Raw genomic sequence first — 23,511 nt, forward strand, 5'->3', positions numbered from 1 at the left:
AGGCAAGCCATTTCCTCACCCTGATACATACTGCATAATGCTGTCTGTGTCCCAAGTTGCCCTTTTCTCCCTTAAATTTGTGTCCAAATGTTGGGTGTAATTTTTCCCCTGAGTTTTTAAGGCACAGCACAACTGAACAGCTGGTCAGATGGAGCCTGCTACCAACCCTAAACCAGTAAGATATAAAAGAAAATCAGTCTTAGGGGAAAAAAAAAATCCCTCCACAGAAATGGATAATTGGGGCAGATGAGGAAAAGAGCAGAAGCTGCTGGTTGCCGACAGTTCCAGTGCTCCCACGTGGGGACAAGCAAAGGAGATCAGAGACAGCTTTTTGCTCCAAGGCACAGCCCCCAGAGTCACACAGGGGCACTTTCTAAGCCTGTTGCAAAGTTGAAAGAAAATCAGGCAGCAAAGCTGCATTAGAAAATGAACCATGGATTTTTCCACATGTTGAAGGCATGCTGCGGTTATGGGGTCTCCAGCCCAATGTCACCAGTGCCCTACTCCTGCATTCCCATTTTGCATCTTGCTTGTTCCAAATCTTAGAATATGCCAAGTTGGAAGGGAACCCATAAGGATCATCAAGTCCAATTGATGGCTCCACACAGAACCACCCAAAATCAAGCCCTATGTCTGAATGCGTCATCCAGACGCTTCTTGAACTCTGGCAAGCTAAGTGCCATGACCACTTCCCCAAGGAGACCAAAACTCAACACAGTATACTCAAGGTGAGGCCACACCAATGCAGTATAGAGCAGGACAATCACTTCCCTCATCAGCTGATACAGTTGGCCTTCCTTGCTCCAGGACACACTATTGACTCATGTTCAACTTGCTGTCAACCAAGACCCCCAAATCTCTTTCAGTAGGGCTGCTCCCCAGCATCTCATTTCCCAGTCTGTACGTATAACCAAGGTTGCCTCTTCCCAGGTGCAGAATCTGGCACTTGCTCTTCAATTTCATGAGGTTGGTGATTACCCAGCTCTCTAATTTGTCTAGATTCCTGTGCAAAGCCTCACTACACTTGACAGAGTAAACAAAAATCCTTTCAATTTAGGATCAACAGCAAACTTGCTCAAAACACCTTCTAGTCCTAACATCCAAGGCGTTTATGAAAACATTAAAGAGAACAGACCCTAAAACTGAGCCCTGCAGAACACACTGGGAACTAGCCATCACCCTGATGTAACTCTATTTACTAAAATCAAATGCTGGCTTTTCAGAAAGAAAAAAAAACCACCAAAAAAACCAAACTGGTGAAGCAGAGCAGTCTGTAGAGACTGTAAGGAGTTCAAGTCAGTCAGTAAACAGGTCAAGTTCCAGCAGCTTTGGCCAAAGCAAACAGGCAAGATCATGGGATGCGGCTGAGCACTTGCTGATGAAGCCCATGTTTGTCCCCTACTCTGAAAGATCACAAGGTTGGAAAGGACCTACAAGATCATCTAGTCCAACCATCCTCCCATTACCATTGCTACCACAAGCTGCTAAACCATATCTGGTTTCAGATGCTGCATAGCAACAGGTGATGATGCTGGGCAACAGGTGAGGAATCAGGCTGGGCTTCCAAGAAGGCCTCAATCTTAAAAAATAAGTAATATTTGCTACGTATTTGGGGAAATAAACACCACCAACTAAATGTGGACTGGCAATACTTGCTGTTTTCATATGTTAGGCTTCAAAGCCAACTTATCTGCCTGCCTGCAGAACAACTGTAAATAAATACTGCCCCTCCTGAAGCAGAGCAAGTGATGATTTCCAAACTCGGCTCGGAAAATTTTGCAAAGGCAGGACAGGAGGGCTGAGCCTTCTGCAAAGCATCACCACGTCAGCTTCAGCACTGGGGGATGCTCACCCACATCGCCATCCACTGCCCTTCGGGGTGTGCAAGCAGAGCTGAGCCTTTGCAGGGGTGCTCAGTGCTGAAGGAAGGGCTACTTTTGTGCAAGCAGTGATTTTTTGTCAGTGGGGAGGGGAAAAAAAAATAAAGAAGATGTGGCAGGGAGCTGGTTTCTGTTTTATTTTCTGCCTCATCCTCCCCATGCTGGCTTCTAGTAAGGGGAATGCAGTGGGAGCAGCCAGCTTCTCCCACAGCCCATCACCTGGCTGTGCTTCAACCTCATTATTGTAAGTCGGCTGGGAGGAGGAAAGGGACGAAATGTTTCCCAAAAAATCCAAAGTGTTTCAAGAGTGGGGGAAAAAACGTAGGGGGAACAAAGGAAGAATTTAAACCCTCCACCCACCCACCTTACACTGCCTGGAAAGCTTAGTAATTAAATTAAAGAAACAGCTGCCAGCCCAGGGAGGGCAAATCCAAGGATTAAAAGCCAAGAGGGAGCAATGGTAATTTATCTTTTCAGAAGGGAAAGTAAAGAGATGGGGGGGAAGCAGTGCTCAGAGATAAAAGTGCATGTTTAATGTTTTTACAAGCACAGCGCTGTTTCTTTGCTTGCCAATCTGAGCTTATGGGAGATGGAGGGTACAGACCTTGAATGGAATCTGAAGACTTTCTACTTACTATTATTTTTAAGCACAAATCGTTACCCAAATCATTCCCCCCCCCCAGCCCCAAAACTTTCATGCAGGGTCTTTAGTGGGGACTGGGGAGTGGTACAGGGAGCAGCCCTGCCAGGAAGCACCTTGGCACGCTGCAGCAGCCCCAGCCCCACACAGGAAGGACAGAAGTCATTTGTCACCAACAAGGGGAAACATGGCTCAGCCCTCTGTTCTGGATCCAGCCAGGCAGGCTGCTTCACCTGCTCTGCCTCCCCTTCATGCCTAACAGATTTGCAACAGTGCAACCTCCACAACCAGTGCAATATTTCAGTACCCTCCAAACGGTCCCCAATGGAAATCACAGTTAGGGGTGAGCAAAATAGCTCAAGTCATCCACAGGGTTTATAGGACTCTGATTTAATTGCAGATTTGGCTGCATTCAAAAGCTGCACAGCTCAACCATAACTGGGAGTCTCCATCCCAAATAACACCATGGGGTCCAAGAGTGGGATTTTTTTCCACCACTGGCACATTTAGACTCTTAGAATCCTTAGATTCCCCAATCCTCATCATGTCACTACTGCTACTGAATGTGGGTGAACATCTTGAGTGGGGAACCGGGGTTGAATCAACTGAGGTCACTTACCACCAAATACAGCATGGTGTAGAGGGAGAAGGATGCATGCCCAGAGAAAAAGGATTTCCTGCAAAACAAAGCAGGTGCTAAGAACCAATCACCATAGCATTCCTATATGACACTGTAACATTATGTAAGATGTGGTAACCTGCCCACTGCTACCACCAGGGTGCCAAAACAGAGGGAATCACAACCCCCATTTTCTGAGTTATTAAAACCCTGTTATCCACCCTGCTCGTCCCTCAGGCTGAAAATGAATGGACGGACAGGATGCATGCATTGTTTGTCCCTTCCTGGTCTATTCGTGGGACAGCACAGTTATTTCCAGGACAGCACGATAACTCATCGTCTCGCCTCAAATAGCCAGGAAACTGTACATAAATGAAAAGCAAGCACTTCCCCAGTTGCTTAATTACAGCACTCTCCTAAAAACGTCAAAATTGGGTGTATGATGGGTTTGATGAAGAGTGTGAAAGGGAGGTGCTTGTAGCCTCTCCTGCTGGGAAGAAAAGCTGTCCCTGCTGCACCACGGGCTGGATTGCTTACATCCAGTCAGCTCTGATGGTGAATTCCCACATTGAGTAACCTCTCATGAAACAATGGTGTAGGAGTAAAGAAAAAGGAAAAGGAATATTATTCAGCTGAACCCTGTGACTCCCAAGGGAAACTGCCCATTGCTGGCAGATGGAATTACAGCCTTCCCAGAGTCAGCAGCAGCAAAATCACCTATTGCTGGCAGAAAAACCCTGCCAGAAGAACACTTTGCATGAGGCATAATATTGGCATCGGCAACAAGACAAGTGCTCTCACCTGGCTTCCTGGACCTTGCTGTCACTTCCTCTGCAGGTGTAGTTCTGGATGTAAACTCCCTTTGAGCAGTTGATGGTGGAGAAATCCAGGTCGCAAACCTCAAGGAAATGTGGCCGCAAGCGCCCAACGGACACTTTGGCAATGTCTGTGAAAGACTGGCTGATGGCACAGCCAAAAACAAAGCAGCCCACTTGCTTGTAGAGAGCTGCCACGTAAGGGTTCTGGATAAAGGAGTGTGACTTCTCCTTTAGGTAGTGGATGCGGTAGAGCTCTCCTGTGATGATCTGTAGGGGACAAGGAACAGAGAGAGGTTGTGGTTAGAGAGCAGGAAAGATGCTTTCCAAAACTGGCTGAGACAGCAAGATGAAGACTTGCCAGAGATTGCAAACCAAACCAGGAGAGACAAATTAATTCTTACAACAGGCTGGTGAACGATTTGTCAGCTTAAAGCCAGAGCTGCGTCTCACAAAGGCAGAAAATCTGAACAGTGCATATTTATCTGTAAATCCCTTCTTGACAGCCAGTGATGGTCTCAGCTGGGTGGGACTGCACTGTCCATGCAATCCTGTCTGCATCCTTGCTTCTTACACCAGATAAAGTGTAGCTCAGGCAACCTAGAGAAAGCTTTCGCTATGCGATGCTCTGAGATAGATCAGTGCCTCCTCTTCCTCAAGCTCACACCTCACCCAGCCCACTACAGACACCTCCAAGCATTTCCAACCAGCTCCTGGTGCTCTTCATCTTCCCCTTTTTACTGTCTCCCAGGAAAAGATTGTAAATTGCACTCCACAAAGTCTTGTTTATGGAGAAACTCCAAGGAAAAAAATAGACAGATCTAGGCTTAGTGCATTGGTGTATCTTTACGTAAGAGAAATTGTGCCCTAGATCTATAAATTTTTATTTCCACGACTTTGTTAACATAACACAGATAAATAATCAGTGACTGTGTGTGAAGGAGAAGCCACATTCACTGCTCCTTTATTTAAGTGATGGTGGGGTGGGGAATGACTTCCAAACCTGTCTTTCTGAAATCTGTGAATGTAACAGGGTAAGACTCAAAACTGCGCTTTCTAGAATCTGGACCCAGATTTGCTGCCAGCAGACTCCATTTCAACCATACAAAGCCTTCATAAACACCAGGTATCACTGGGGATCTCAAGAGGTTCTGCAGTTGCACAGCAGCAAATGATGCACTTGTGGTGCCACCAAAGGCTTTGACAATACGGCCATAAATCACTGTCACACAGCAGAGCTTCAGCTTCTCACAATCCCAAACACTTAAAGACAGCTTAATGAAAACCAGGTGGTGAAACCAAGCCAAAACTTCTTACCTCTCCCAAAGAGGCTTAAATTGTTCTCCGCCACGTTACACATCTAGCTTTTGAGCTCCAGATTTACAGCTTTAGGATTTCATTCATTACTTTAAATGTTTTTATACCTGACCGATAAAGCAAGGCAGGCTTTGGGGTTGTTGGGTTTTTTTTTTTGGTGTGTGTTTTTATTTTTTTGGCTGCCCCCTCGTCTCTGCCCCTCTCTGCTCTAGTCACAAGGACTGCGACACGTAGATCCAACCATCAGGAAAAATGCCTTCATGTTAATCCCTTTCTGGAGCAGGCAGCAATATTCCTGCTGGTGTGGCAGCCTGCCAGCAGTGTGCAGGAGACAAGGCTCTCCTGCTTACCTTTTAAAAAGCTTGGCACAATGTTTGGAAACTAATAAACTGGAAAAGTATGGCAATTAGACTGAGAGGAGATGAAGCTGTATCATTGTTTAAACTCACCCAAACCGTGGCTTGAAAAAAAAAAAAACAACAAAGGTTGACCTAAGACATCTGAAATCACAGCTAAGCAGGCTTTATCAAGAAGAGATACAAGGATAATAATAAAAAATAAAGACCAAGCCAGAGCTTTCAGCAGCCAGGTGCAGAAATATATCAGGCAGCTGCACCATCATCCTAGGCTTACACGTAAAAGCCAACATGTACTCTAGGAAGCCTGATCATGACCAAGTATTGCCTGGAGAACTGGAGCTAACCAGCTCCAGTGTCATTTTAATCCTCAAGGACCCCAAACCATCATTTGCACAGTCTTCATCTCCATTCTACCTTCAAGTCCAAGCTGGGAGCCAGGAAATCTCCTTGTATGAGAACCACAGAAAAATGCTAGCATGTCTAGTTCTCTTCTACAGGAGGCAACATTGGGGCATCCTGGATGGATGAACGTCATTGACACTGTTGGGCCCAAGGCCATTTGGAGACTATTGCTCTTGCCTGGTGCATCTCCCTGGGCTCACCCCCATGCTAGTGCCAAAACCTCATGGGCACATGGTCTCTGCCTCTACTGCACCACAGCTGCTGTCCACAGCCTCCCAAAAGCCTAATTATGAAAAGAAAATTGTGACAAGGCTTAAAACTCCCAGATTTTGCAGAGGGGAGACGAGCTGACTGAGGGGTGACATCTGATCCTGGCAGATGTGCCATTGCTCCCAGCTAACAAAACAGATCCACATAAAGCCCAGGCTCCTGGTCTCGGAAAGGCATGTGACCATTTTTAGCAGGGACCAACAAAAGTCTGGGGATTAATACTTTTCTCTCACCTTCGGTGGTCTTGGTACGAGTATGCAATACTCGTAGCAGATTGTAAACTGTGTGGCCTTTTCCCCGTTTTCAGTTTTTCTGTCCATTTTGCCATTATCATAATTCATCAGCAGCAGCCCAATTAGCCTGTAATTACTTACAGAGCCTTTCTAATCCCTTAGATCTTTGCAGTATCGTTCTCCGTGTCTTAGTCGCATTGAAGCCTTCAACTGTGAAACAATCAGCTGATCCGGCTGAATTTCCTGGGAGATCTGAGTTACACATTTTCTTTGGTATTTTCCCATAGGTACTCACAACCTGTCAGGTGAGGGGCTGGGGCTGCACAGCAGTAGCAAGGAGGAACGGTATTTCCCATCCCAATGATGGTCAACCCATTTTTTTTTTTTCCACCTAAGATGATCAAATTAATTCTCCAGCGGGAAGAGTAGGAGATGGGAGCACACAGTCTGCATCTTCTGGTCATCCAGAGAATTATTAAATCAGTAAGCATATAGGTACTAAAACCAGATCCATACCCTCTCATGCCCTGATGGCAGCAAAGGTCTTCACCTCTGCATTTACTTTGTAAGTTGCCCAAGTGTCCTCAAGACATTTAGAACATGACCTGGACCTTATTCAGGGTTAGGCTGTCCACCACACCACATAAAAGAAAAGATGTGAAATTCTGGCATTGCCACCCAAAATGCCATCCTCCTGGCCACTGTCCTCACTTTAAGGCACAAAGGTTTGAGGAAAAAAAAAAAAAAAGAGAAAAGCAGCAGAGTCAGTGCTTTGTGGATTTGGAAGGAATTCCTATTATGCTACAATAATTCTGGTATCTGGGTTACATCTGAAAAAGAGGTCAGACTGACTCGAATTTTCCATGCGTGCTGCCACAGCACTGAAGTCTGTTTCTTCGATTCCTCGTTAGGCTTTTGTTTCACTCACCAGCAAATAACGGAGCTTTTAAATTTACCTTATTAAGTTACATTTGTTGTGGGCACAGTGAAACCAGTGCAGAAACATCTAATTCTTTGGGGATTTTCTTTTTCTTTTAATTGACCTGCTATTTCGTGGCAGAAAGCTGATGGATCACATAGGCAGCTGATTATGTTTCCAGTTTCTGTTCCAACTCCTGTATTTGCCACCGCCTCATTACTGATCTGAAGCACACTCTGCATGCAGCCAGCATGACGATAGCTCGGGCAGTAATGCGAAAATGAAAGGCTTTCTCATTTCATTTTTATGGCTTTTCCACACTTGGGGGTAATTCACCTGCAGGGTAAAACTCTGCTGTATTTATGGAATCGGGGAGTTGTCACCTTTTAGGGGTTGTTTTGAGGAGGATGGGGATGAGGAGGCGGCAGTTTTGGGGACCTGCATTGCTAAGTGAATCTATTTGGTCAGGAAATGATGGAGATGTGGGCACAAAGTGGCAGATGTGCAGCACATCCCTCCACTGCCTGCAAGCAAGCCTACAGCCCACTGATACCAAAACAAGAGGAATGGGATGGCTGGCACTTCTGCTGGCCATCACGGATGGGAACATCAGTGCTCCACGAGAAACCAAGGTCAACACAGCCAAGCTATTCTGGGAAACATTAATGAGATTTGATTATTTTGGATGGTCCCTTCTAACTGAACTATTCTATTCTATCCTATTCACCACTCACAGCAATGAGGCTGAGATGGGTTATTACCAAAGCAGGTACACAGCATGCTAAAACATCCTTCAGCAATGACATTGCTCCTGCAAGAAAGGATGAAAATCAGGGGGGGTGAGGGGAGAACAAGTGCATCTGACTTCTCCCTCTCCAGCACTCCCAGATGAAGGAGTGAGGAGGCAGCAGCATCTCTGGGAAAGCACCTGAGCTGTGCTGGCAAGCCAAGAAAACGTAGGTACTTTTCATGAAGTAACACTGGGGAATTTCATCTGCAGATGGAAGTGTTTGACTGCAAGCCAGGAGACAGGTCCTGCCTGAGCACGAGACATGTGGTGGTGGAAGGAGGCTCAGCTCCATAGGTTGAATTCAGTTTTTTGGCTGAAATAATAAAGCTCTCAATGGGCAATCATCTCCTAGCACAGCTCTAGGAAAGCTGGCAAGAGAAAAAGAAAGGAGGAGACATTGGAAAGGTGGCATATTCAGTACTTTTTACAGCAAGGGTTCTGGGAATGTGCTGCCTGCACTAGGTTTTAATTGTCTTTTTAATATGCCAGTATTATACAAATCTCTTTAAGTATAATACTAACCTGTGAAACTTTTCCAGGTACTGCTTAGCTGAAAAGACACATCTTTCTATTACTATTTTTTATCCTCATAAAATAGGCAAATATCAGGAGTTATTTGAATAGGAACAAACCATGCCAAGTCCTCACCGATTCTTCTTGCATCTACTCTGAACTCCTACCGCAGGGTGAAAAAGCTCTTGCAGAGCTCCCAGACTTGCCCAAACAGCTTTGAGCCTGTTTACCAGTTTCAAGAGTAATCTCATTCCTCTCATTACAAGCTTTCATTTGCAAATGTTTACTGCTTACATGGAAGTCAGATAATCACCAAGGAGATTCACACTACAATGCATAGCATGGACATATCTGCAAAACCATGTTAAACCCCAAATGTGCTGGTGGGGAACAGGCTGCATCGTTTTGCTCTGCTTTCCATGAAATTCAGAAGCTTTGACTTTCAAGAAGATGTCCACAACATACAGGCTTTTTAGCATCTTTCCTTTGACAAGCTCACAGCTCTACTGAGTTTCTGAGCTTGGAAAGCTCTCATAACCACCCCAACTTGACAGCGTGCCTCTGATTCAGCATTCCAGGCAAACCCGCGTCGGTGCCATCAGCTAAGGTGTAACAAAAAGGTGTTGGAGATGCCCGAGGGGCAGAAGAACAGATTTCAGAGATGGTACTTACGGCAAGGATGGCAATGAGGATGCCTGCAGCACACAGCACCGCGTCGTTGATTGTCTCCATTGACTTCAGTGGGTACCTGATGCTGTCATCGTCGCAGTAGAAGCCCCGCTGATAGGGCTGGATTGTGCTTGTTTCGATGATGAGGAAGGGCAGTCCAGCTAGAAAGACAAGGAGACAAAAACCAAAACCATCAGTGATATAAGGCAAATAGGAACAACCTTCTGGTAAGGCAAAATAAAATAAAATGACCAGGTACCGTTCCTGATGCTTTTCTTTTTGTATTGCTATCTTTCTGAAGAGAATTTGGGTTTTGTTTTTTCGAGTCTTGTAGGGAAAAAGCATCTCCCCTGTTATGGTTATCAGATGTCTGCAGTGCCTGGTTTCAGTTAAACCTCATGCATTGCAAATATTAACTTACAGGAATGGACCCCAACAGCAATCCCTCTGCATAAAGCCATGAAAACAAATCTGGCACTTTTCTCTGTGGAGGGCTGATGCCTGCTGCCCCCAGGCAGGACGAGCTGTGCAAACAAACACTGAGAGATCGGGTAGCAGCCCAGTGCTTCCTACCTGACCAGCCCCACTAAACTCAATCCATACTACTTCTAGGGCTCTGAAGCCCCCCTCTGCTCCTTCCTCTCTATTTACAAGGTAGATGTATATTTGTACCCGCAACCGGTCAGCTCAGCTGGAGCTCTGCAGAAGGCACAAAGCAGATGGGCTCAAAAACCTGCAGCCAATGATTAAGACACACGAAGGGAGACCTCAAGACTGCTGTGTGAGTGAAATTCCATATTCTTACTATTTTGGAGAAGCACAGCATTACCTCAAGCCTCAAAAGACAGCACTGAGGTATTTCCCAGTTGCCTTGTGCAGGGCACACACATTCATTCCTCATGCCTCAGCTTTCCCATCTTTGCTGTTAAGCCCATCGCCAAGAGAAGAGATACATCCCCATCCAAACAAGCCCCAAATTCCCAAATCTCATTCAGAATAGATCACAAAACACAATCCTCCTCCCACTCACAGACCGAAACCTGGGCAAAGCACCTAACACGTCACAGCACAAGCATGTCAAGGATTGGGCCAAGGCAAAGCAGAAAAACAATGAGGCACAGCTGAAGGAAAGCAGTGGATGTCATTTAGGTGACGATGCACAGTGGTTCAAACTTTTAGCCAAAACAGCGGAACTCGTGCCCACATCCTGCTAAAAGCACATAGGTGTATTTATTGACCACCAACTTGCTTAAGCTTCCTTTTGTTTGTTCACATTGTCATAAGTCTGAGAGGTCAGGCAGGCTTTCCTTATTAAAAAAAAAAAAAAAAAAAAAGAAAATGAAGCACTATTTGGTTCTGATCAATATTTGTCTCCAATACATTTGCAGTGATCTTGTCTGCTCAATGTGATTTGCAAAGGCACTGTATGAGGAGTTAGCAAGTCATCAAAAGAATGTTCTCCATCTCAAGATGAGCAAATTTTCTTTCATCTGGCTCCTGTTGCTCTACATTAAAAGATTTACTAGAATTATTAGGGGCTTTTGTCAGTCTTTAAAAATGAAGGACAGCCCCAATCACCAATTTTCCCAGTCTGAGTGAAAGGGGACCAACGCACACTGACCTGAAGCCCTTTTGGAGCAGCCAGAGCCATGGCTCAGGACTCCCCTCTGGCCATCTCCAAAACTTCTGGGAATGGGTTAATCGTAAGCAGGGCAGCACAGTTTCCAACAGATGTGAAACGGCAAACAAAGGTGTCAGACCTGCCTGCCCAGCTCAGATTTAGTAAATAAAATCAGACACCTCACGTGAATCCAGTTGATCTTCATTCCGCTATTTAACTGTTCTGAGGCACGGCCAGCTTTGGCCCTGAAAAGCACCTCTGATGCCAGCAATACGATATTAATAGGCCACTTAAAGAATCCTTATTTTCCCAGTGAAAAATTGCAGCAGAAGAACTAACAGCACTCGGCGAGATCCAATTTCACATGCACTTGAAGCAGCAGCCTAACGGTTGAACTCGAGGAGTAGACGTGCCACGGTTACGTGGCTTATTGTTATTTCTCCAGTTCCTCTTGTTAATAGCTTTCACATGACAGGTCTGTAAAACACATGTTCCCACAGACAATAAAATACATCTGAAAGCTAAAACTGGCTTAAAATAAAATAAAATTAAAAAAAAAAAAAAAAAAAGACAATAGTGTTCCTATACATTATGTGAACCCAGGAATAATAAAGATTTGTTTTCCCTTCATTCATTGAACAGCATGGGGTAGTATTTCCGCATTTCAATTATATGTAGGTTTGCCACAGCTATAATAAGAGTATAACTGACCTATATGGTATACATTTTCTTTAAGTGCACATAGGCATAGTTTAGAAAACCCAATGGTTTTGTTTTCTCTCCTACAAACTTGTGGTTTAGTGGGATATTGCCAATCGACTCTTGACATTTTTCCAGCAAAACGGTAACCTCAGATTCCCCCTTTTTTTTTCCTTTTCCCCTCCCCTTTTTCAACATGAGAAACATAAACACACACCAGAACTGAACGGATATTACTTAGAAGGCACAACGTGCCTTTGATTTTGAGGGTGGAGTGAGAGGCTGTTCTTGCAGCAGTAATTACCCAAACAACAGAAGACCCCAGCCCATGCTGGACAGCAAATTCCACTCAAGATGGTTCTCCTTCCAAGAGATTATTGTTGGAGCAAGGCTTGCCTACTGGACTAGGTCACCATCCACGTTGTTTTTGGTTTTTTTTTTTTTTTTTCTGGCAAGGGGCTTTCAGTACAGAGAAGACTGAAGGAGTTCCAAAAGGCAAGTATAGAATGGGTTTTGCAGAAAACATGAAGGGAGTGAAGTCTGGGAGAACACAAAATTAACTGTGGAGCAAGATATCTGAAAGATCCCTCAGCAAAACACCACAGAGATGTTATTCACACCAGGAGACAAAGGTAGCTAGAAGGGGGGTATGGCCCCACACACCCTTAGAAAAGTAAGAAGTGACATAGGGCTATACCACGGAGATTAGGTTTGTCCTCATGACTTCTGATGCCCCAGTATAACCCAGTTTAATGTTTTAATAGAAAAATAAAGGTTATGCAGTCCTGGCTGTAGTGACCTGCATCTACAGTTCAGCATCTGCACTCCCTGTAATGGTGCTGGTTTTCCAACCTCTACCATTTTCCACTGCCAGTCACGGAACAGAACTCCTGAGAATAAACAAGGTACGTCTCACAAGGTGGCAATGAACAGTGATATGCACTGAACAGATTAACAGTCCTACAAGGCAAGAGAAGGTGCTACGCTCATTTTTGGATGGTCCACTTTCTCCAAAAAATGGTTCTATTTGGCCACTCTGTGGCTACAAGGCAACAGCGTTCTCAGATCTGCTGCAAGATCTTTTTAATTAAACTGCAGAAGGGCCTCAAGTCCTCCTTAGTACTGGTATCACCATGCTGAGAAATTACACAGCAGCCATTGGACCATCCCCTAATTCGTTGAGGCCACTGGCATATTCATACAGAACTGGGTAACCAGAGGTGCACTATTATTCCCCTTTTAAACACAAAGAAAACCAAAGCATAGAATAACAAAGGGATTTGCTTATTTCAATGCAGAAAAGGTAAATGGAGCTGAGATCACCTTTCTGAGTAGTAACAGCCCTCAACAAAGTAAAGGAAGGTTTTTTCCTCCTTCATTTAAAGGGGAATTTCTACTTTAATAACAGAACCAGGAAATCCCAGCTACATGCTTTTATCTAACTACACTGCAGGAGATCAAACGAGACTCCAAAGCATGAGCATAACAGAAATCTCCCAGGGGCTGCTCCTGCCCCATCCAAACCCACAGGAGTTTTGCCATGGGTCTGCATAGAGGGCAGCCCAGTGCAGGTGTGGACACTAACGAATTGTACAAGGCACCACAGGACACCGTGAGGCTGGACATTGAAAAATGATGTTGCTTTTGTTGGGAGGAAGTCCAAATGACTTTGTGACCTCAAACCGCTGGTGTCCTACGCTAATATTGGAGGGTTTAAATTTATTTATCTTCCCATTTAATAAAGGCAATTGAGTTTGGAAAACCTAGCACCAAGGGGAAAATATTCCTTTCCTTGATCAGCACCTTTATCAACAGGCAGTTAATAGGCAATAATCCTGAGAAGGCTGGCAGAAAGCTAAAATCCCACCCCCAAGCCCAAAGAAAATGCCTTGCAAAACCCCAAAGTACTCTGACCAGCTTGAGAAGTGCAGAAAAATCAAAGGCAGAAGAAAGGGCTCAGTGTTGGGTACAGCACTTTAAATCTTGAAGCCTTTGGAAAGTTAACATTAGTGCAGATTTAACAGGGAAAAGTAAAAATAGAGGAGTAAGCTTTCCTTGGCCACACATTTGAAAAAAATCATGGAGGGAACAGGAGGGGAAGTGCTGTTTCTGCAGTGACCCACCCATGCAGCTCTCATCTTCCCAGCCCAAGCTTTACCTTTGCACTAAATTAAACACCCTCTCAGTACATTTTGATGGAAACTTTTTTTTTTTTCCCTGCCCCTTAATATCTCAGAAAATAAAAATCTTCATTCTTTAAACACGGCAGGTCAGCAGAATGTTGCTGGCCAGCTCAACAAAGCAACGTAATTTCTAGCAAGCATTCTGTGATGGGTTTGGCTGCCAATGTCCAGGCTCAGGGCATGTTTTTAAGGTTTTGGCAGATTAAAGGTCTAGCTTAATGAGTAAAAAAGGTCATTAAAGAATTTGGCAGGGCTGAGTGGGGCATCTAATTCCTCATTCAAGATGTACCGTATAAATATTTGCATTCCAGCAAGTAACGGGCTATCCTTTTGAAGCAGTGGTTGATCTTGGGTACATATAAACCTTATTTGGTTGACTGTATCTGTACAAGTGTCACAGTGCATAAAAATTAGATTAGGTGTTTTAAAGTTGGCTTCCTCAGCTGTTAGAGGAGAATTGCATCACTGAAGATCAGGAAAAAAAAAAAGAAAATGCACCTCAGCTTTGGTAGCTGCTGCAAGAGTAAACCACTCTTGAAGCCAGTTGACATGTACACATTGATAACATTTGATAACACAAAGAATAGAAATATTTCCACATTTCTATCATTTGAGGAACATCCTGACAATCACTATATGGCCTGAGTGTACCAGCACCATCAAAAAGAGGGGGGAAGGAAGGGTAGGAGTTCGGTCAACAAAAACTGAATCTCAAGGGGTCTGATGTATGGTCCAACAACAGCTAGAAGAATCCTGATGCATTACACTGGTATTTCCTAAAGTCTTGAACAGCATCACTGAAGTGCCTCCTTCACAATGTTTTTTGACTAAACCTGGATACTTGATGCTCATATATCCACTGGAAGCCAGTACATAGAGTACCTCCTGCTTCATGTTTCATTACCTTCTCAGTCTTAATGGTTTATCACGCCTTGGTTCCAGCTGTCCAGAAGACTGCTCTGGGCATCTGCCTCTATTTTGGAAACATATCTAATCTCTTTGTTTTCAAAATAGATTCCCATTCAACTCTATTACAGTTCCACTACTCTCAGCTACATAGAAACACATGAGGATAGAAGATTCTCTAAACATACAAACAAACCCTAGACTTTACCATAGAGCAAGTACCTGCTTAAAAAACATCTATAAACAAGGATCAGCATATATAGCATTTCACTGATTTGACCTGTTTGGAGAGATCCCAGGACACAAAGGGTTGATTTCTGCCAGAATCAGGACTCCAGTTTTCTTTACTTGCTGTAGATTCTCCCAAGCAACTAACTTTTGATGTTGCCTGTGTCAACCTGCCTGGTGCCCTTCCTCAAAAGGGTAACGTTCCCATTCACTTCTTTGTTGTTATTCATATTTCAGCCAATTCATTGGACTCTAAGGGAAACTTAGATTTTTAGGTTTACTAGCTGCTACTTGGGTTTACCGTCCATTTCAACCTAGATGATGATATCTTCTATAATTTTTGTTGACCTCCCCCCAACAGCTCTTTAGTAAGAACTGGTTCTTCAGGAATGTTGGGGCAATGCCTTCTTACACCTACAAGAACAGCAGCAAATGAAGAAAGCAGAGAACATTCACCTTCCACACGGATAACTGTAATATTTAAGACCCCAACAGTGGCATGGAATATTTGAAAAATGCTTCTAAAAGGCAGCATCAGTGATGGAAGGATTGTGACTAGATATCTTACAGGTATCTCTATCTTGAGACCAAAGAAGCCATTATTCAACAACATAACCCGTCCCATCTTTCACAGTAAGTACAACCCAGAGCGCGCTCATTGACCCAACCATTCTGGAGAGCATTAAGAGGAAAGTTCTCTTGGTCACAGAAACTTTAAACCAAATGTCAAATTATTCTCACGCACCACAAATTCCTCTGGATTCTAAACCTCTGCAGGAAATGCTTTCTTGCACAGCCGAAGCTCACTGTGCCAGACCTGCATACTCACTCTCCAAAGGCTCCAGATGACTAGGAGAATTGCCACTGCTTTTGCTGGGAGGAATATTGCTCTTTTAGATAGTACCTGCTGTCATTTCCAGAAGTAAACAAAACGTACAAAGAAAACAGCAGAGAAGGGAATTCTAAGTAGTATGTTAAATTGTTCCTTCTGGCAGTCTGGCATGAGCTGATGTATTAAAAGAGCTTTAATATAAAGTGTGCGTATATTTTTAATACCTAAAAAATGTGCTAATAAGAACAAAGGGTTTATCCAAGCCACAATATCTAGATACATATAAAATTCTGCATTTGTGGGGTAAAACACACCGAAGTCAAACTGGCCGACCAGCAGAAGTTGGAGAGGTGAATATAAAAGACATTACAAGTGGGAACCCAGACCCAGTGCCAATCAAATGCAATGAAAGCAAAGCAACCATCACGTAGAATAGAGCAAGGAATAAAATGCCACAAAAACCCCAAAGCATCAGGATCTTTTGAGGCACCTCAGTCCATCCAAGCGCTGTGGAAGGTCTGGCAGATATAAGCCTGACCTTGGATGACCCAACTTGAATAGAGAGGGGAAAAAACTAAAAACACGTCTATGGACTCTGCAACACCCAGGGCAAATGGACCACGTGAAAAACACACTGTGGTGACTATTATGTTTTCAATTACAAATGAAGCAAGCCTTGCTTCCTTTGCTGGTCAGTGGGGTTTGGAAGGAGCTCTGTCTCAGCATGGCTTCCCTGGATCTCCCTTTGAGGAAGGGCTCACACTGGCCCAGTTCATGTGCTCTACCCACAGGAGCCCCTCAGTTTTTCCCTTATAACAAGCCCAGTCAACTCCAGCAGCCCCTACTCTTCAGGAAAATTTTGTGGGCTGTGCATCTTGCATTAATATATGAAATACTCAGCACAGACTCCTTACCTCAGCTTAGTGCTACCGGACACTACCAGGTATAAGGCACTCTTCCTTGACAACCCAGAGGGTGGAAATATAAAAAAAGCAGCCCAAGCAATGCTGAATCCTATTATTTTTTAAAACAACAACAAAAGGAGAAAATGCAGAAATTAAACCAGCCCACCTGATCAATGTAAAGGCCTCTTACAGGAAAAACAGATCTCTCCTGCTGAACTTCCTGAGCTTCCTCCTTGCTTGCCTGGAGCATCCTGGCCAAGCACTGCACCCATAATTGAGCACGTTTTCGGGAGCAACTTCTCCTTTGCCCGAGGAGGCCTCAAGTAGCTTTGTGACCCCATTCTGTCAATGTACCTATTGTAAATGCAAAATCCTGCTTTGGATTTGCAGCAGCAGCCACCTGCACAAATAACGCAGGGTTATAACTCTGTAACCAAAGACAAGCACTGAAAGCTTAAGAAGTTTGTAGTCCGAAACACACTTCTGACCTCTTCCTTAAAAGTTCACTAATCACTTTTAATTCAAAATTTATTTCCTCTTAATATACTTGCTTTATATAATGCTCCCTCCTTTTTCTTTTTCTTCCTCCTTCCTCCTTTTTTCTTGAAGTTACCCAGGAGAAAATGGTATTACACAACTCCCTTGATTAACTGGAAATGAAACTTTTCCCCCTCGGTAGTCATGATCCTGTTGGTACAGTTTCCAGAATATAACATACAGTTTACAGTGATGAAAGAAAGTAAAAGGAAAAAAAAAAAAAGCACGAGTGCAGCTGGAAATGGTTCAAGGGTCCTTCAAGCAACAGGAGTTTGACATTGGTGGTCCCTATAACAGATCCCCATAAGGCTGTTCTTGTGCACCAATGACTTAAAGAGGTGCAGGGTTCTCTTTTTTTCTCTCTCTCTCTCCTGTACTTCCACATTATAGGGAAGAAAGACCTTGTAGGCTGCAGAAGTTGCATGGGTTGAATAATTTCAATGAAAACCAGCTGGGAATGGGTTACCTTCATGGCAGCAGTCACCTGCAGCAGAGATGCCCACACCATGCTGCTAGCAAGGGTGGGAATCAATTACCTCCCTATGACAGCTGCTTTGTGGCCAAGTGACACCAACAGACCTGTTCCCTTACGGCACAAATCGGGCTGGATCCGAATGGTGCAGGCTACAACCAAGCTGCTATTGACATGGATCCTGAGGACACAATGCAAACAGTGTTCTTTAAAACCCAAAAATGGGTAACTCCCCATTTCCCTTTCCAAATCCCCCTCCCCCATAAACAACGCCCTGCCCCACTGTCAATGAACGCGTGAATAAATTGGGGAAAAAAGGTTGAAGGAGCCCAAGGGAACAGCAGTCCCTTTTTCTTTATTGCAATTAATTTTGACAAAGACTCCACTGTTTCCCCTATCTTATTTATTTATTTTTTTTCCCTCCTTGAAGAGCTTTGTGCCAAGCTGCATTATTCCTCTTCACCATGGTACTGCCATGAAACCCGCCTGGTATGTTTCAAAATCACAGGTTTTCATGGAAATTGCTTCTTCCTTCAGCAACAACTCCCTTTGTCACATCAGGCACGATGAAAAGAGGAGCAGGAGGGCACAGGTCTGACCACAGAACACTACAGAAATGCACCCACAGCCACCCAAACCATGCACCAACTGCCCAGCATCACAAAAACCCCACAGGCACCCTCCAAAAATCATTTTCCCACCTCCACCACAACCTCAAGATCCACGCAAAATACCACAATCCCCTTCGCACAGCTTCTTTTCTAAGCACTTTGATGCTTGGGAAAAAGCCTATTTCTCCCCATACCACTGGCGGGCTTGTTTTGAAGGAGGTTTTTAAATGGAAATAGTTTCTTTTCTTGCAGCCCATCATGGCAACCAGAGCCTGCTGGCTCCTTCCACTGAGGCTGGAGCTCAGCAACTTGTAGGGGGTGTCCTCAATCTCCAGCCTATTTACTGCTCTGGTGAGAACGGCGCCTATAGATGCTCCAGTTCTCAGATCAGCATTTGGAGGGACTCACTTATTCAACAAACCAGCCTTTTCTAAATGCTGTCAAAGGAGTGATTTGATGCCTTTCAGTGCTTGCTATACAAAACGCTGAAAGACCACGGAACTTCAAAAGCCGCAGAAGCGGAGCAGGAGTTTGGCAGGAGTTCATTAGCTGCCTGTGTCCTTCTGTGTGTGGCTTGTAATTACATGCAGACCTGATACCAAATCCTAATCTACTGAGGGGTACCCATTAATGTGCTGCTGGATGATTCACAGGTAGCTGATGTTGAGATTTATACAACTGGCATGTCAGATAATGCATGCATTTCTGTAGTTTTTCTTTAAGCTGCTCTTCCCCCCCCCGCCTCCACTCCCCCTCTTTTTGGGTCAGGGTACAAATGAGGTTCTGGCAGCAAAGCTGGGATAGTCCAGATCAGTCAGAGGCCACACAGCAGTAGACCTGACCCTGCTGTCATTGCAGGGATGTCACATCCTCTTGGTGCATAGGCTACACAGAAATCACTGGGGTTTTGCTCCCACACTGCGAGCCATCAAAACTTACTGCAAGTTCACCAGGCTCACCTTTCTTAAAAATAGGATAGCAGTAAATTGCTCACTATGGCCCGTCTGCTTCTGCTGATACCCCCAAGGGTTTGTAAGCCCAACCACCTATCATAGTTCGCCTTTGTAGAAAACAATTTTTTTTTCCCCTTTTGCTTCAGGGTAAAAAACACTACATTTAAAGTGCAGGTTGCTCTCTATACTCGCCTTCACTCTCTTACTGTAGGTAGTGGATTAGTGACAGCAGGGACCTCAACAGCTAACAGAGAAGCTGAGCAATCAGCAACCTGAAGATGATCACTCACTTTCAGGAAAAATATATGCAACATACATTCCTCCTATAGAGGAAAATAAAGCAGTTAGTGGATTGTGGGACCAAAAAAGCCCTTCTCTTACTTGAGATCTGTATCACTTCACAGCCAGCTGGCTCCCAGAGCAGCTCTTGGCAATTAAAACCTTGGGAAGTCAAACACAACAGCACGGAAGCTAACCTTTTATTTTCCTGCTTTTTAATTCTTGTCCTGTATTTGATCTCCAAGCACCAACTGTGGGCACCAAATTCTCAATCAAAGGGGTAGCCAGTAGAGCATCTCAGCACTAAGTTGGAGCAGATCCCTGCCAGCAGAGCCTTTCACTTCAGAGAGTGTATCCCCATGCACGCCAATTTGCCACCACCACCGGTTTTCTGATTGAGAGCAAAAAATCTAGTCCTCATTCCTTCTCCTATTTGATGTTCCACTTTGCAAAAGCTAAGGCAAGTCCACTGAATCTCCCCTGTACCTGGTATACAGCATCTCAGTGGTTCTTACCCCAGAAGCACCATGAAATGAGCGATCCTGATGAGCAGCAAAGCTCCTACAGCAAGAAGGCATGTCAACAGATTTATCTGTCACTTATTGCCCACGAAGCACTCAGAGACTTGAAAATCCACCTCCCATCCAGACTCAGACTTGTCCTTCGTCCCTTGGGTGCCTGTCATGGAGAACCACATGCCTCCTCTGGACTCCCACTCAGTAAGAAATTGTTACTGGTTTCAGTGGGTGCTGCACTCAATCCACAGACTGTGGAATAACAACAACTGGGGACCCCTATGACATTTCCTAAGCAAGCAAGATAGTCAAGCACAGGACTTCTTCAACATGTATCTGAAGTCGTGTTTTACAATTTGCTTCCAAAGAAAGGGATGAAAGGAAAGACAACAAAGATACTGGCTTGTTCCTGAGCTGCCTCACTGCCCAGGAGCCCTGTGGAACTTTACTTCACATTACTGGAGGTTTGATGCTGCTGACCAAAAATGAAGCAGGACACGTTGAGAGAATTTGCAGAACTGGTCAGCCCTGATACCTCTGGGAGCAATGCTAACCAGCCAGAGGACAACTACGTATTCAGAAATACTGGTCTGATGCATTATGGATATACATACAATATCCAGAGGCCCTCATTGGGAGCAATTCAATACATTTGGCTTTTCAACATTTACATAACAGCCAGCTTCTATATTAATTTTTCCTCACAGTTTTCAAATATACATATGCTCATGTCTGCCACCACCCCTCCAGAGACCTCTATTGCCACACTCCCCTTACATTTTCCTTCTTTTCATTGGATAAGCCATTTCCCCATCACACTTATTCCTCCATATCATTGCAAAGTGCCTCCACTCCAGTCCTGCAGGACAACTCAGGGCAGGATGAGCTGCCAGCACTTTTAACCCAGCGCTTGCACTGCTTTATCCTCCTAATAAAGCTCTCACTGCATTTGACATGATACAGCTCTCATTCAGCCATGAAAGCTTCCCTGCTTATCAGTAAGATTTTTAATCAACTAGAAGGGAAAACGTGGCCTGGCATTTTATTGCTTCCTTACACTCTGCTTTTAGATGTTTTGGTTTTCTCCAGTTTGTATTCTTGCTAATTTCTTTAAGCAGGGAACCGGTGGAAAGCCCCAAGTCTTTCATGGCCATCAGCTTCCCCTGGATAATTTGAAGGCAGGGGAGCAATGGACAACAAGGAGCATGCATGATGGGGTGGGAGAAGAAGACACCAAGCTCTCACCCTCACTGCAGGGTCTGGGACATGGTTTTCTCCTGGCCACAGTTCCAAAACAACAAACAGCGTCTGTGGGGAAGGGTCACAAGAAGTTCAGCTCTCCTCTATTGAAACCATCTGGCTCCTATAAAAAAAACCCAACTGGTTGGTTGAGATGGTTGGTAGCACCTCCTCCTCGCTTTGTTTTTCCTCCCATTTCTCGAGAGCATGGTGGCACTCAGAAATGCCATCATGTGGGACAGGGCTTCCACAGGCCATGGTTTACCCCGCTCTCAGCACAGTGCCAGCGGGCAGCCCAGTGAATGCAAACCCTACTTGGTTATGAAGAAGCTACCTTGGCATCCATCTCACTTCTTTTCTCCTTATCTGAGCCAGATGGTTTCTTATGAGGAGCCTGGCCCCCCAAATGGTTTCTCCAGGTCAGGAAAACCAATAGGTCAAATAGGTCCCTCTCCAGCAAGAGGCGTCACCAAACCTGCAGGGGAGGTAGAGCAAGGGCAATGAACCTTTACTACTTTTAATAAAAGGAAAGTATTCAAAAGCCTAAATCTCCCTTTTGTTTCCAACAGAAATAAAAGGGGAAAAAGAAAAAAAAAAAAAAGAAAAAAAGAGAGAGGAGCACTTACAGGCAGCTCCCCAGCCTGTAACACAAAACCGTGCTGTGCTGGGAAACCTTACACCATGCTGCATCCAGCTCATGCACTCCCGCACTGCTCACTACCTCCCGGATGCTTCCCCAAGCCCAAACTGCCCTTGAGAGAAGCCAAGCCTCAGCCTCTGCTGAAAAGCCTCTTTGTTTGGATTCCCTTTCCAAATCAGCATATCCTGAGATTGAACTCCCTCCCACCCCTCTGCAGGGCTTTTTAATGTTCAGATGCCTTGGCAGCGGCCAGATTTGCCAGCAGGTTTGTGGCCCTGTAATAGCATTTAAAACCTCGGTGTTGGGGCATGTATAGCAGCAGAAACTTCCTTCACGTTACTGGAGAGAGGAGGGGAGAAAAAAAATAAAAATATATAGCAGAATTACTTCAAAAGGTCCTTTAATCGTGAATTGTGACCAGAGGAGCTAAGTTCTTCTTAATTAAACAACAGCTTTAATCTGCCTTCATTAGGCTACGGTAAGGCACAGCAGTGAGCTGCAGCAGATTCTCAATGGGAAGTTAATAGCATTTTCCTTCATTAGCCCACTCTGTCTGCAAGCTTCGGGGGAGAATTGTGTTGAACTCATACAGGCTCAGCGTGCATCTCAGCCCCATCTCCCTTGAGGTTTGCAAGCACCTGAAAAATCCTGCAATGCCCCAAGGATGAGGAGACACGGTGCACCCACAGGAGCCCTGCAGCATGTTATGAGGCAGTAATTCCAGTTACTTGGAGCCAAGCATACCAGGCCTTGCAGCAAGAGGCCATAACTCGCCCAAGAACTCTCCCAGTGTGCCAGCACCGTGTTATGGTGACTGTGCCAGCACTCAGCCAAAAATCAAGGCACGGTGCAGCAGAATTCCCCTCCATACAAGAACCTCCACCAACACCAAAAGGAAAACAAGCCTCTCTCTCTGAAACCTCACATGCAGAACTTGAAGAATATTGCTAGCAAAAAGTTGTTTCTCACTTACAGCAAGCTTTTAAAAAAAAAAAAATACATCCATCTCAGCATTACATCTTTCCCCATGAAAGCAAAATGCTGAGCATTCAAGCAGGTGGATTTTCAGACTGCAGACCCATTCCTACGTTCATAAAGCCAGTCCAGTTCTGCAGATGACTTCAGTGAGAGCAAAAGCAAAGTCTCTTATGCTATATCCACAATCCAGATGCGTCCCATGGTCAAATTCTATCCCACTCATCCAACCACTTGAAAAAATGCAGCACCCTGCAGGAGCTTTAGGCACTGGAATACTTTTTTGTACCCATGCACGTAGTGATTTATCAAAACAGGCACTAAAATGCTATTTCCATGGTTTGGCGTTTCACAATGATTCACGCCAGCTCGGTAAGAAAAACAAACGCCACAAAACTTCTCCTTTAAGGAAAAAAAAACCCAACAAAATACAACAAGCCTCCCAGACCAGTGCTTTAGAAATGCTTCCACATGCTAATCAGCCTCCTAT

At 44.6% G+C, this 23,511-nt stretch overlaps 1 protein-coding gene across 1 annotated transcript in view; it reads right to left on the bottom strand.

Moving 5' to 3' along the window:
* Positions 1-23,511, bottom strand: part of PLPP3 (phospholipid phosphatase 3) — a 42,769-nt gene that overhangs the window by 10,142 nt on the left and 9,116 nt on the right. The window contains exons 2-4 of the mRNA XM_042819064.1: positions 9,430-9,587; positions 3,941-4,224; positions 3,140-3,197 (exon numbers count right to left, since the gene is read on the bottom strand). Of these exons, the coding sequence (XP_042674998.1) occupies positions 3,140-3,197; positions 3,941-4,224; positions 9,430-9,587 (500 nt within the window). The remainder of the gene's footprint in view (positions 1-3,139; positions 3,198-3,940; positions 4,225-9,429; positions 9,588-23,511) is intronic.

The sequence above is a fragment of the Centrocercus urophasianus genome, unplaced genomic scaffold (assembly GCF_019232065.1).
Source record: "Centrocercus urophasianus isolate 14NV4802_14NV808 unplaced genomic scaffold, USGS_Curo_1.0 seq_18, whole genome shotgun sequence".
In the NCBI taxonomy this organism is placed as follows: Eukaryota; Metazoa; Chordata; class Aves; order Galliformes; family Phasianidae; genus Centrocercus; species Centrocercus urophasianus.